Genomic DNA, 12208 nt, shown 5'->3' with positions numbered 1-12208 from the left:
CCAGTTGCCTTATATTAACACACTCTGATGCTAAGGAGTTAGATATTCTAGTCCCCCTTCCCACCTGAAAAGAACTCTGTTTCAACTGTCAGTTGCTTCACATTCCGTTACTTCAGTTCAAACTGGCAGATGTTCTACTCCTTCACTCAGGAGCAATCTGGGCTCTTTACAATACTAAAGGTCAGTACCTCACCAAAATGTCTACTCCTTCTACCTATGGAACTGCTTCCGGACTCAGGGTGGTGAGAGTGATATAATGAGGAACCAGTTTGTTTGGGGCAGTATGCTAACTCTGTAAATCACTTAGAGATGGCTGTAAAGCACTCTGAAGCTGTATATAACTCTAACTGCTATTGCTATAATTTAAGAATTCATGCCCTAGATTGGTCCTTATTAAACTTTTGATTCCCTGAACCCTTCTCACTTCTAAATATTATGAAGAACACCAAAGTAGCTTTTATGGGTTATATTTATATTTTTATATTTATGGTTATATTTATCAATAGTCACCATATTAAAAATTGAAATTGATCCATTTATAGAATCATTATAAAAATAATAAAATTAAACTCATTAGATGTTAATATAAATATTTTTTTCCTGAAAAAAAATTTTTTTTAAGAAAGAAAAGATAGCAGCAAGAAGAATGACTTTGTTTTAACTTTTGGCAAACTTTTGGCAAATATCTTCCACATCTGGCAAATAATTTTGATTTCAAGGACACATGAGAAAATCTTAGAGCCATGATGGCAAACCTATGGCACCTGTGCCACAGGTGGCACGCAGAGCCCTCTCTGTGGGCACCTGAGCTGTTGGTCCAGCTGAGTGCTGCTGTGTATGCGCATGCACCTCCTGCCATCCATCTGATTTTGGGATCTCTGTCACACATGCACAGGGCACATGAGGGAGACATGCACTCATGTGCGTAAGGGTGGGGTGCACACACTGGGGTTGTACATGCATACACGGGGGGTGCGACGTGCCAAAGGGGTTAGCCATCACTGTCTTAGAGGAACCTCCCTTCCATCGTCCTCAGATACACTTTAAGAAACACCATCCTAAATTATACAGCATCCGCAAATTTGGTATTTAAGAATGGAATTGCTTTACGCAGAGGCAGCATCTATACAGGGTGACTAATTTGGGGGACAAAGAACCATAATAATTGTAGTGGAGTTTCTAGCATAGGAACCAGCTGTTTGGCTGTAGCTAGAGACAAAGGCTATGTTTGGAAGTCACAGTGAGACACAATTCTAATTTACCATGAAATGTAGTGTTTTACCTTGCTCAGTTTCTCTTAGCTGGATTTTCCTGACAGCAGCAATGGATAAATAAAAACTCCTTCTGTGAATTGTTTAGCGTGCACTTTTAGAGCACTGACTGCTCATTCCTTGATCTGCTGCACCTCCTGCTGATATGCTGACTTGTGAAAGGGCATGAGGTTGTGAGTTGATTTCCGTAGATTGGCTTTTTGCTTCAGGCTTGTTGGGATTAGGTGCTGTCTGGAACCAGCAAATCAAGACAATATACTACAGAAAACCTGTAGGTGGATTACTGTAGGTTCAAGCGGCAGCATTGGCAGCATTTATGATGCGATCTGAGTGAGACCTTTCAGAGATAAAGATATACTGGTACATATTCAGCGAAATAATGTTTACATTTGTCCAGGCTGCCTTGGACACCGTAATTGCTCCCTCCCCTATTTATCTTTTTGGTCTTATTTTGATTACAAAGAATCAACAACTTTAACAATAGCTTATAATTATAAGTGAATGTCTCCATGTTACATTTGGAACAGCTGGTTCCAATTATGTTTATTTTAATTGGGGGGGGGAGAATCAGAGTTTTGATCATGGCAAACAAATCACAGGAGTTTCCCAAGGATAAAAATTGATTCAATTTGGTCTTCCAAATTGATTCATTTTTAAGTGAAATGAATCTGGATTTTCAATTGGATGGATTCATACTTTTAAGCTGATTTGTATAAAAGTAGGTTTGCTTCTTTTTTGAATTAAAATTTGGAGAGGTCTGATTTGGTTTTACCCATTAGATTGATCTGATGATGTCACTATATTTCATTATAATATTGGATTCAGAGGAAGGATTCTATCAAACTGCCTTCACATTAAAAATTTAAGTTGAATATTTGCACCACATTTGTTTCTGTGAAATGTTTATGTACCCTAGAAAGTAGAGAGACCAAATCAGGATCAACCTATTCACCTTAACATGATGTACAAATGCAGTCATAATTTTAAAAGGTACACTTTAATACGGAGATCTTCATAGTGATCTGTATTGCCTGATAAGAAAAAAAAAAGAATATATAGCATTACTACTTCTGAAACTAGGAGCAATATGCATGCTTGTGAGAAAGGAAGCAGGATGATCTCAGGGGGAAAAAGATCAAATATATATAAGTAAATAATGTTCCATTTATTCTTCATAGTATGTCAGCTCACTTCACCTAAATTAATTGGTGCCACTATGAACAAATATATTAATTTGCAGTTCTTGGAATCTGCTTTTCAAATCCTGGAACTGTTTAAGGGATGATGATAGAAGTCAGTGTTTTGTTGGGGCCTGTAATTAATCACAGGACAAAGATTCTGAATGCATTAGTTCTTGCTGTCACCTTCTCGTCTTGCTAAAGGCTTCACATGAGTCCCGTGCCCTACTGCCAATAGGTAGCTTGCACTGCTGTCACTGATAGATTCAGGACTCACAGTAGTAAGCCCCAATTAATCATGGCCAAATTGATGTTGCATGGATGCTTGACAAAACAGGGCTAGGAATTAAGGAACAAAAGTTCTACCTGGCTGGTTCAGGTTGTCACGGAACATCAGCTATCATTCAACAAGCAGGTTTCAGTGTAATGATTATTGGGATTATGTAAATGTTGGGAAAAAAGCAGTTTTAAGTTGATTTGAATGTCACAATAGTGGAATTGGATAGATCTGGAGATTTATCACATTGTTTCTTGTTTGCATAAAATAGGTAGAAAATGAAAATGTCTATGAAGCCAAACACGAAACAAAGCTCCCAGTGAAATGGACAGCTCCTGAAGCAATTCGCTCTAATAGATTTAGCATTAAATCTGATGTCTGGTCTTTTGGAATACTCCTTTTTGAAATAATCACTTATGGAAAAATGCCCTATGCAGGTGAGTGCTTTGTTTGAAAATCATGCTTTCAACTTTTTTTTTAAAAAATGAGATCTTACTTTTTTTCAACTGATAGGAAAGCTTAATAAAACCTTACAATTTTCCGTATGGAATAGAAACGCTTGGATAATCTATGTAGCAATTATAAATGTTGTACCATCTACTAAACTAAATAGCACTACTAATTTCAAACAATTAAAATCTTGCCAGATTTATTTTACATCTATTTATCTGCTGCCTTTTCCAAAGTTTCTAAGCAGCTTACATCATTAAAATAATTAAACCATACACCTGTAAACAAGATCTTCAGCTAAAATAGTTTATTATTACCCAAAACTGCTGCTATCATTTATATGACATCCTCTGCCAATTTCTTTTTTGAGAAAAATCATGTTTTATACCTTTGCTGAAAGATAAATAGGTGAGAGTCTGGCCTCAACTAGAGGTATGAGCTATTAAAGAGCATGGGGCTGCAACTGAGAAGGCTAGTCTTTGTGTCCCCTTGATACCTGAAACAAGAGAGATGAATGAATGTGCTCTAAGTGAGCATATTTGGGCAGATTTTAGTGGAGCAGGTGAACTAGCAACTAGCACCTAAAATTGGACCTGAAAACCTATGGGGACCAATGTAGCATCTACAATTTAGAAGCTACATTGTATCAGCTTTCATCCGTCAGCAAATTAGCACCTGCCTTCTGCACCAGTTTGTCAAATTCCATGTAGCCAGAAAGGAAATACTACAGAAGAACAACACATATTTCAGGAAGGTATCTTAACACTGGCCTGGGGCAAATGAAGAACCTTGAAAACTCTAATAGTAATTCCCCAGCCTCAGTTATAATGAGGTAACTGAAGTAGAGTTTCTTTGATGCATTTCTCCCCAAGATCTTTTGCAATCTGGATTAAATTGCCTTTTCTGAGATTCAAACTCTATTGCACAAAGAATTCTTACCGCAGTCAGCATATACAACCACAAAGCTCCATTCCCCCTACCCCCAGATCCTTTTTCCAGTAAACCTAAAAGAAAAGCTTCAGTTTTCAATTTTAACAATCTTCTACATTGTAACATGGATTCTGACCCCAATATTTCTTTGCTTTATCACAAGTCCACGAAAGATGATTAAAAAGCACCTTCTTCAGGATTACATTTCCAACATACATTTCAACGACTTTATACACCTTTGAGAATTTATCAGGTTTTAGTTATCAAAGATAAAATAGTTTTCATCCTAACGTGGAGTTCATTTCTTGATCTGATTTATATCTTGAGGCTGACTGATGCATGTTTGCTAGTATCAGAATCTGCTGAGAATTACAGAAGAAGGAGGGGTCCTTCTTTAATAGGTCATCTTTAATAACAATCAATGTTCTTTCTGTCCCTTGCCCATGCAAAACTTCACTGGCCTTATTGCTATGGTGTAGGTTCCAAACTTGACTTAAACATAACAATATTCACTCCTTGTTTTGCACAGTGTCACTCAAACCATCTGTTGTAGCATTTCTTCTACAAAGAACAGCCTTTGATTGACATCTGGGGAGGGTGGCTCAAGAGCAATCCTGCAAATGCCTGTGTTGCCTCTGAATTCCAAAGATTATCTATGCACCCAACAAAAGCTGCTGACTAAATTGTAGAAAATTCCCCTAGACCCTGCTGTCTAGGAGATAGCATCTAAATAGTTCCACTGAGTTGAGTCAGGTTTTACAGGATACCTTTCTTCTTATGTGAGATCTGGAATCTGATATATTTTTATACTTACTGTATTTACTTTTTTGTTAATCAGCAAAATACCCTATAGATATATAAATAAACATAATTTTCATTATGGAATCCCCTGACTAGTGTGCACAGTTGTTGAGTCATCCCACCACCTAAAATGATTCATGTTCTAAGCCTTGCCTTATATCTTCTGCTACGGTTGTTAATCAGTGGTGGGTTACCCGAGGTAACCCACATAGATGCATGCAATGCATGCGCACACGTGCGTGGTGCATGCAGTGCATCGTACCTGCCAGCGATGCCTCCTTAAGCCTCCGTGATGCTCCAGTTGCTCGGTGGAGCGTCTCACAGGTGCTGTACGTGCCATGCTCATGCGCAAAAGCACTGAAGGCTATAAAGGTCAGGTAAGGATACTAGGACTATATTGTTTTCTTTTTAAAAATGGCGGCATGCAGAGCTTTGGGAGGGTCTCAGAGTACTCTTGGGGGCTGGGGGGGCAAAAATTAACAAAAATGGTCCTCCCCAATCTTCAGGAGCACCTTGCAAGGCTCCCAAACCCTCTGCACATCCATTTTTGAAAAGGGGGAGGGGTTTCAGTAGGCTAAAAATACTGTATTCAGTGTTTATAATGCATCCAGATTTTCAGCCTCTTTTTTGAGGGAAAAAGGTGCATCTTATACTCTGAAAAATACAGTAAAAGGAAAACATTAGTGTCATGCTCTGTCTGAGTCCAGAAATATTTGGTTCATAGAAGCAATGCTGGTTCTACCATTTGGCAAACTGATCACTTCAGGAGCTTCTGGATAATTTTCTTGGCATCCTTACAATAAAGAGGGAGAGTTTCTATCATTTCAGCAAAGACAGCGATATCTCTCGAGTCAATTATATGATCCTGTTTTGGGAAGCCCCAAACTCTCAGTGTGAGCTTTTAGCCATTTGCCAAACTAAAAATTAAATTTAAATGGGTAGAATTATTTCTTGCATTAAAGATACTAACTTGCAGAGATGCTAGAAAGCAGAGAGTCTTGTGCAAAATAATGCATCCTTGAGAATGCCTCATCTTCCCAATGTATTTCAAGTTAGCATGTTTATTATGCATAAATTGCTAATCTTCTAAAACTACATCATAGGTCTGATGGGTTTTCAAGTGCTCCAGAGACTGGATCAAGGGTACAGAATGCCTCAACCAGCTAATTGTCCTCTAGAGTTGTACAACATTATGCTTCAGTGTTGGAACGTCGAACCCAAAGAACGGCCAACCTTTGAAACATTGCATTGGAGATTGGAAGATTATTATGACATGGATTCCACATCTTATGCAGATGCAAATACTTTTGTACATTGAATGAATACATGTTGCTACTGCTCAAAAACAACTTTCCTTTAGGAATTTTTTTTAAAAATCATTTCAAGTCAATGTTGTACAATGAAGATAAATCTACCTGTGTACGTGTGTGTCTGTGTCTGTCTCTGTGTGTGTGTGTGTGTGTGTGTGTGTAGACAGATCTATATATAAACACACATACAACACACATACATACACAGATACTCATAGGGGCCTACTCTCTGCAATGGGACTGGAAGAAAGAAAGCCTTTTCTGTAAGAGTAATGCATTTGTTAGGCTATTACATGCTACATCAAACAAAAGCTGCTATTTTCACCAAAGTAACCGTGAGATCAATCTAACCTCAGAGCAGATAAATGGGGATCTTAAAATAGTGGCGAATGCCAAGGAATGTCTGTTTATTAAAATCTGTGACATTATGCCACAGTCTTTATGGCAGTCATTTATACTGTAAGATTAAGAAAACTGAAATAGACAGGATCTCACCCCCCTTTGCTGCACAATGAAGTTATTCTTCTATTTATTATTTAAGCAAGAAATAGTAAAGAACACAAATCATAAACAGCTGCCTCACAAAAGACATTGCAACACTACTTTTAATACTTCAGAATGATTATGCGTTATTCTCCAGATTCCACAAGTAATCTGTTAAATCGCATTGATTTGTTTTTATGAAAGCATGTGATTGTGCTTACAGAGAGCCTCTCCATAAAAATACTTTTGTCACCTGTATTCCGCCCCCCCTTTTTTTTTCTATACATATTCTACAGCTACAATTCTGGCCACGCTGAATTAGAAGTTGGGATTGCGCCCATGCAATAGATGTATATTTACTTTTGAAAAAAATGAGAGAGAATATACTTTGGGGAAACACAATCTATCAAAATAATGGGCTTCTTCAAACAGTATCTGTTTTGCAGTCAAGTGATGAGCTTTAGTTCATAAATATAGCCTTTGTAATTTTATAACAACCAAATAATACACAGTTATATATGAGAACCAGACTATTGCGCACCGCAATAGAGTGCCAGTCTCTACTTCTTTTAACAGGCTCTGAATAGAGATCAGCTGCTTCCAAGCAGAGATTTCAAATAATTCTGTCAAGCAATTTTCTGATGTGGATTTTTGTTTTTATCTGTCTGATCATGGACCACAGTACTGATTGTATTGGGGCCACTCATTCTTTTATGAAATGCATACTTGAAGTTGTTCGATTGTACTTTTAAGAATGTGGAAAGAATCTAATGTAAAACATTGGCATGTTAAATAAAACTCCAGATAGATTTACTATTTGGTTAGACGTCTAGCTTATTTTTTTTCTCCATTATGCATTCTTTTAGTTTGTTTTATTGAGAACCACAATGCCAGTTATCTTTGGTAAATCATCTTCTATAAATGGTATCCAGTGTGACCATGAAACTACTATTTGACACACACAAAAAAGAAAGCATATTATACTGCACATAGCATACTACACAAAGAGATCGTGTTTAATTTCTGCAGATATTATCAATGATCAGACTTGCATTTTGAAAGCATCATCCTTTGATATGGTTAAAAAGAATAGTCACTTGCAGTAAAAATAAAGTATAGACTGAAATCTTCCTCTCAAATTAGTTACATTTATTTTTGCAATAAGGTTCCCCGTCATTCCCAACTCTAGGGGGCAGTGCTCCTCTCCGTTTCTAAGCCAAAGAGCCACGCTGTCCGAAGACATCTCCGTGGTCATGTGGCCGGCATGACTAAACACCAAAGGCGGGCAGAACACTGTTACCTTCCCACCAAAGTGGTTCATTTTTCTACTTGCATTGTTATACGCTTTCGAACTGCTTGGCTGGCAGAAGCTGGGACAAAGGAAAGGTACCACTATCTGCAACTGCATATTCAGATTTACTCCATTCTAAGAAAAAAATAATTGTCATCCATTCTCAATATTGTATCAAAGAGATGTATTTATTTGGCAGTGAGGAACTGCTTGTAAAAATGTAGCCTTACTGACATAAATTGTTGCATGTACTCGTACTATATTTTATTCCAGGAGTAAACAAAACACTTTGTTTCTGTCCTTGATAGGCTAGAACATATGTAAATGAAAAGATGTAAGCACCATTAACCAACAAAATTGTGTAATGGATGGTGAATGAATGATGCAGGAGAGGTAGAGGGATTCTAATAAAAATCTAAAGATGAGTTGACGTTTCTAAAAAAATATAACAAAATGAGACTTTTATTATATATTTCCTGTTAGAGAAAAAAGCTTTCCAGATTTTTCTCCAAATATCCTCTCTCAGTTTTGTACTTCCTACACAAATGGTCCTGGAATGAAGCTAAATTTCTAGCATTAAATGAATTTGAATGGCCAGGCTGTCAACAAAATGACCTGGCTCTTTGACCATTCTAAGCTATGGGGTTTTCTTTAACCTTGGTTGATTGAAAATGGGTTCCTACTGATTTGGCCTGTTCAGTCGAATCGTTAGTGGTAGGGTGGCGTGGGTCGCTGGAACCGGCAGCGACCCAGGCCTGCCACGCCCCCAAAATGGTTTTCCAGTCGGCGCCATCAGCGCAGTCGGTGCCACCATCTTGTTTTTAAGTTCTGTGCATGCGCAGAACAATTTTAATTGAACTGCACATGTGCGTGCAACCCACATTCAGCACGCACAAGCGAACTGGCAGTAAAGCCGGCCAGAACCCACCCCTGTATAACATGCTAAAGCATAACTGAATAACCCACATTATGATTTAATCCTAATGAGGCGTATGATCCTGTTGGAAGAAATATCCATCTGATTCAGTTCCAAACTGGGAGAAAGACAGTGGAAACATGGAGGCTGATTGGAAAGTTGGTTTAATGATGAACAGAGCCACCAGGGTTTATGGTTCTGGTGCAGCTGGTAAAATGGAGTTGAGAGTGGTTTTCTTTAAAAAAAAAAAAAAAACTTCTTTGGACTTTGCATTTGAACTTCCTGTTCCTGTGCAAGTCTTCTATTGGCTGTTGTCAGATTCCTATGGGGTCATAGCTGGCTCTATTGGCAAAAGAGGAAATGCAAATCCTAGGTGTTTGTCTGAGCTAATCTGGTCAACCTCTGGCATATTGTTTACCAGTTCCAAGATTTCTGTGACTTGAAGTTTGGACTGCTCTGGAGATGCAATGAAGCGCCCTGTGTTCTGAAAGGGTGTTGGGCAATTCCTATTGTGGCTAAGGACTTTTGTCCTGTGTTGGATCTTGGGTGAGAAGCTGCTTCTAATCCTATCACCCTACTTTTGTTAGTTGTAAAACTTTGCTGCAGTTTTGAAATATCCTGCCTTTAATGGATTTCTGCTTGCAGTATTTACTTTGCTTATGAATAGATCCATCTTGATAGTTGGCTCCTTCTTTCAATAAGCTTTTTATCTCTTAAGTGCTGACATATGCTGTGGGCTATTAAGAAAAAGTGGGAGCTGCTTTCTTCCTCCAAAAAACATGTTTCTCCTTTTCTCCCTTTGGAGAAATATAATATTTTGCCTTTTCAATATTCCTCAAAATATTTCCTTCTTCTAGGAGGGGGCAGGGGCATTCCACAAACCCAACTTGCAGCTGCTATCTACAAAACTAAAACCTAACAAATCTTAGAAAGAAAAGAAATTATGTCACTATGACTGCTTTTAACTGCTGTTGTGAATGGACACCTGCATGTGTTTCTCATATAGCTAATCCTCTAATGTACTTGGTTCTACGGGTGTAGTCTTCTTTTTCTTTGAGATGCACGAGAAGAAAGAGGGACATATAGGAGCAATTCACTTCATCATGTGCTCAGTTAATGTATATTTCAACCCTACTCCTAGATTGGTTGATGGATTTGGTTTCATCAAAAATTCCACATTGCTATTTTATACCTGTAATGGCAAATTACATTTGTCTGATTTATGCAAGAATAGAAAAAACAGTTGAAATACATTGGCTCAGCTTTAATTAACTTTTAACTTGATTTTATACAGTTCTTTCACATTCATATTTACAGATCATATGACTGTCTAGACAGGAGCCTTCCTGCTACCATGTGTGCAAATTGTGAAGAATGTGCTCATTTCCTGAGGATTTATTCAGCATATGAGTCCAGTGTAGTTCAGTGGCTAATTAATATAAACAAGTAAATAATAGGATGCATAAACAACAAAGGTTTATGTTGTGACCTCCCATGGTTCTCCTGAAGCACATTTTAGCATTACCATATAAAGAAAAAACATTATTGTTTTACACACATAGAATATAAATCCCTGTCTGATACAGCACCCTGGGACACAGAATCTTAATTGGCAATAGAACTGGCCAGAGATGATGGAAATGATTTTGGTCACAAGTAGAGGATCAATCACAAGTCAAAACTACTACAACACAAAGTAAACATGCAGTTTACTGCAGTTCCTAATGCTTCTAAAGAAAATTCTTCCCTTCTTTGCTGTGAAAGCAAAGTCCACAGTCCACAAACAACCCATCCAATATATACCATAATGAATTAAAGAGAATACTCTAGTATTGATGCATACACCTAATAAATAATGGCTAATATCCATTACAATGATCTGTTCTCAAATACCCTATGAAACTCACAACACAGAATGTTTGAGTATGGAGTCCTTCGGGAGTGGGCGGCATACAAGACAAATAAATAAATAAATAAATAAATAAATAAATAAATAAAAAATAAATAAATAAATAAATAAATAAATAAATGGTTTTTTGTTGTTGTTGCAAATTATCTCGAGTAGCTAAAACATACCCAGTATTTAAGTTATCCATAACATTTAGGTTAGTCACTCAGCTAGCTTAATAAAGATAAAGCCCTTATAAAGCCCTTCTTGGTATTGGACCTGGGTACTTGAGAGACCGCCTGCTGCCAATTACCTCCCAAAGACCCGTCAGATCACACAGGGTTGGCCTCCTCCGGGTTCCGTCTGCCAGCCAATGCCATCTGGCTACTACCCGGGGGAGGGCCTTCTCTGTAGCAGCTCCGGCCCTTTGGAATGAACTCCCCGCAGAGATCCGGACCCTCACCTCTCTCCAGGCCTTCCGGAAAGCTGTCAAAACCTGGCTGTGCCGGCAGCCCTGGGGTTGATGAGTTCCCCTCCCCTCTCGACTGGTATGGCTGTGTGATTTTCGTGTATTTTAATTATGTGTACTGTTGTTTATGTTCCCTTTCCCCTTTGAGTTGTTCGCCGCCCTGAGTCCCCCTGGAGAAGGGCGGCATACAAATAAATCAAAACTGAAACTGAAACTGAAAGAAAGTAAAATGAAACTACATTAACATTTCATTAAGAAATAAAGTTGAAGTAAGGCAGTGGTTCCCAAACTTGGCAACTTTAAGACTTGTGGACTTCAACTCCCAGAATTCTCCAGCCAGCAGAGCTTAAAGTTGCCAAGTTTGGGAACCACTGAAGTAAGGTAAGATGTAAGAGATCCAAAGTAATAGTAATAAATCCATTGGTGGGATCCTGACGGTTTAACAACTGTTTCGGTGATCACATGTTTTGCGTGCACACACGCGAACTCTGTGTGTGCCTGACGGCGCTCTATGCACATGCACAGTTTTAATAAAACTTACCTTCCACATTACTTCTGGGGAGTAACACAGCTGAAGCATGGCAATCTGCTCTGCCACGCAAATCAGCTGAGAGGATATAGGTAAGTAAAGTGCAGTAGCAGGTGGGTGGGCCCACTTGATCATCAGAGCGAACCAGTTCACTTCCAGCTGATCGTCGGAGCTACTGGTTTGCCTGAACTGGCTGAATCCCACCCCTGAATAAATCTGATGCCAAGGCTCTGACTAACGAACTCCAGCAAATCAGAATCCTGAGACTTGGCTTCTTCTCAAAGGTCTTCTTTAATGAGTACATCATATTGGCACAGCTTCAGTGGAAAACCAAATCTAAATCTTTCCTGTGGGTTCAGTATAATTAAACTAGGAAATAACCCCATCTCCAAATGTCACAGATCATGTTGGCCAA

General features: G+C 38.5%; 1 protein-coding gene across 1 annotated transcript in view; it reads left to right on the top strand.

Annotated features, from left to right (window-relative positions):
- FRK (fyn related Src family tyrosine kinase) overlaps positions 1-7513 on the top strand; it is a 68673-nt gene extending 61160 nt beyond the window's left edge. Inside the window, exons 7-8 of the mRNA XM_032215930.1 lie at positions 2998-3163; positions 6011-7513. Coding sequence (XP_032071821.1) covers positions 2998-3163; positions 6011-6225 — 381 coding nt within the window. The 3' untranslated portion in view covers positions 6226-7513. The remainder of the gene's footprint in view (positions 1-2997; positions 3164-6010) is intronic.
- Positions 7514-12208: the final 4695 nt, after the last annotated feature.

Source organism: Thamnophis elegans, chromosome 4 (genome assembly GCF_009769535.1).
Source record: "Thamnophis elegans isolate rThaEle1 chromosome 4, rThaEle1.pri, whole genome shotgun sequence".
NCBI classification, from domain to species: Eukaryota; Metazoa; Chordata; class Lepidosauria; order Squamata; family Colubridae; genus Thamnophis; species Thamnophis elegans.
This window is presented reverse-complemented; position numbering and strand designations above follow the sequence as displayed.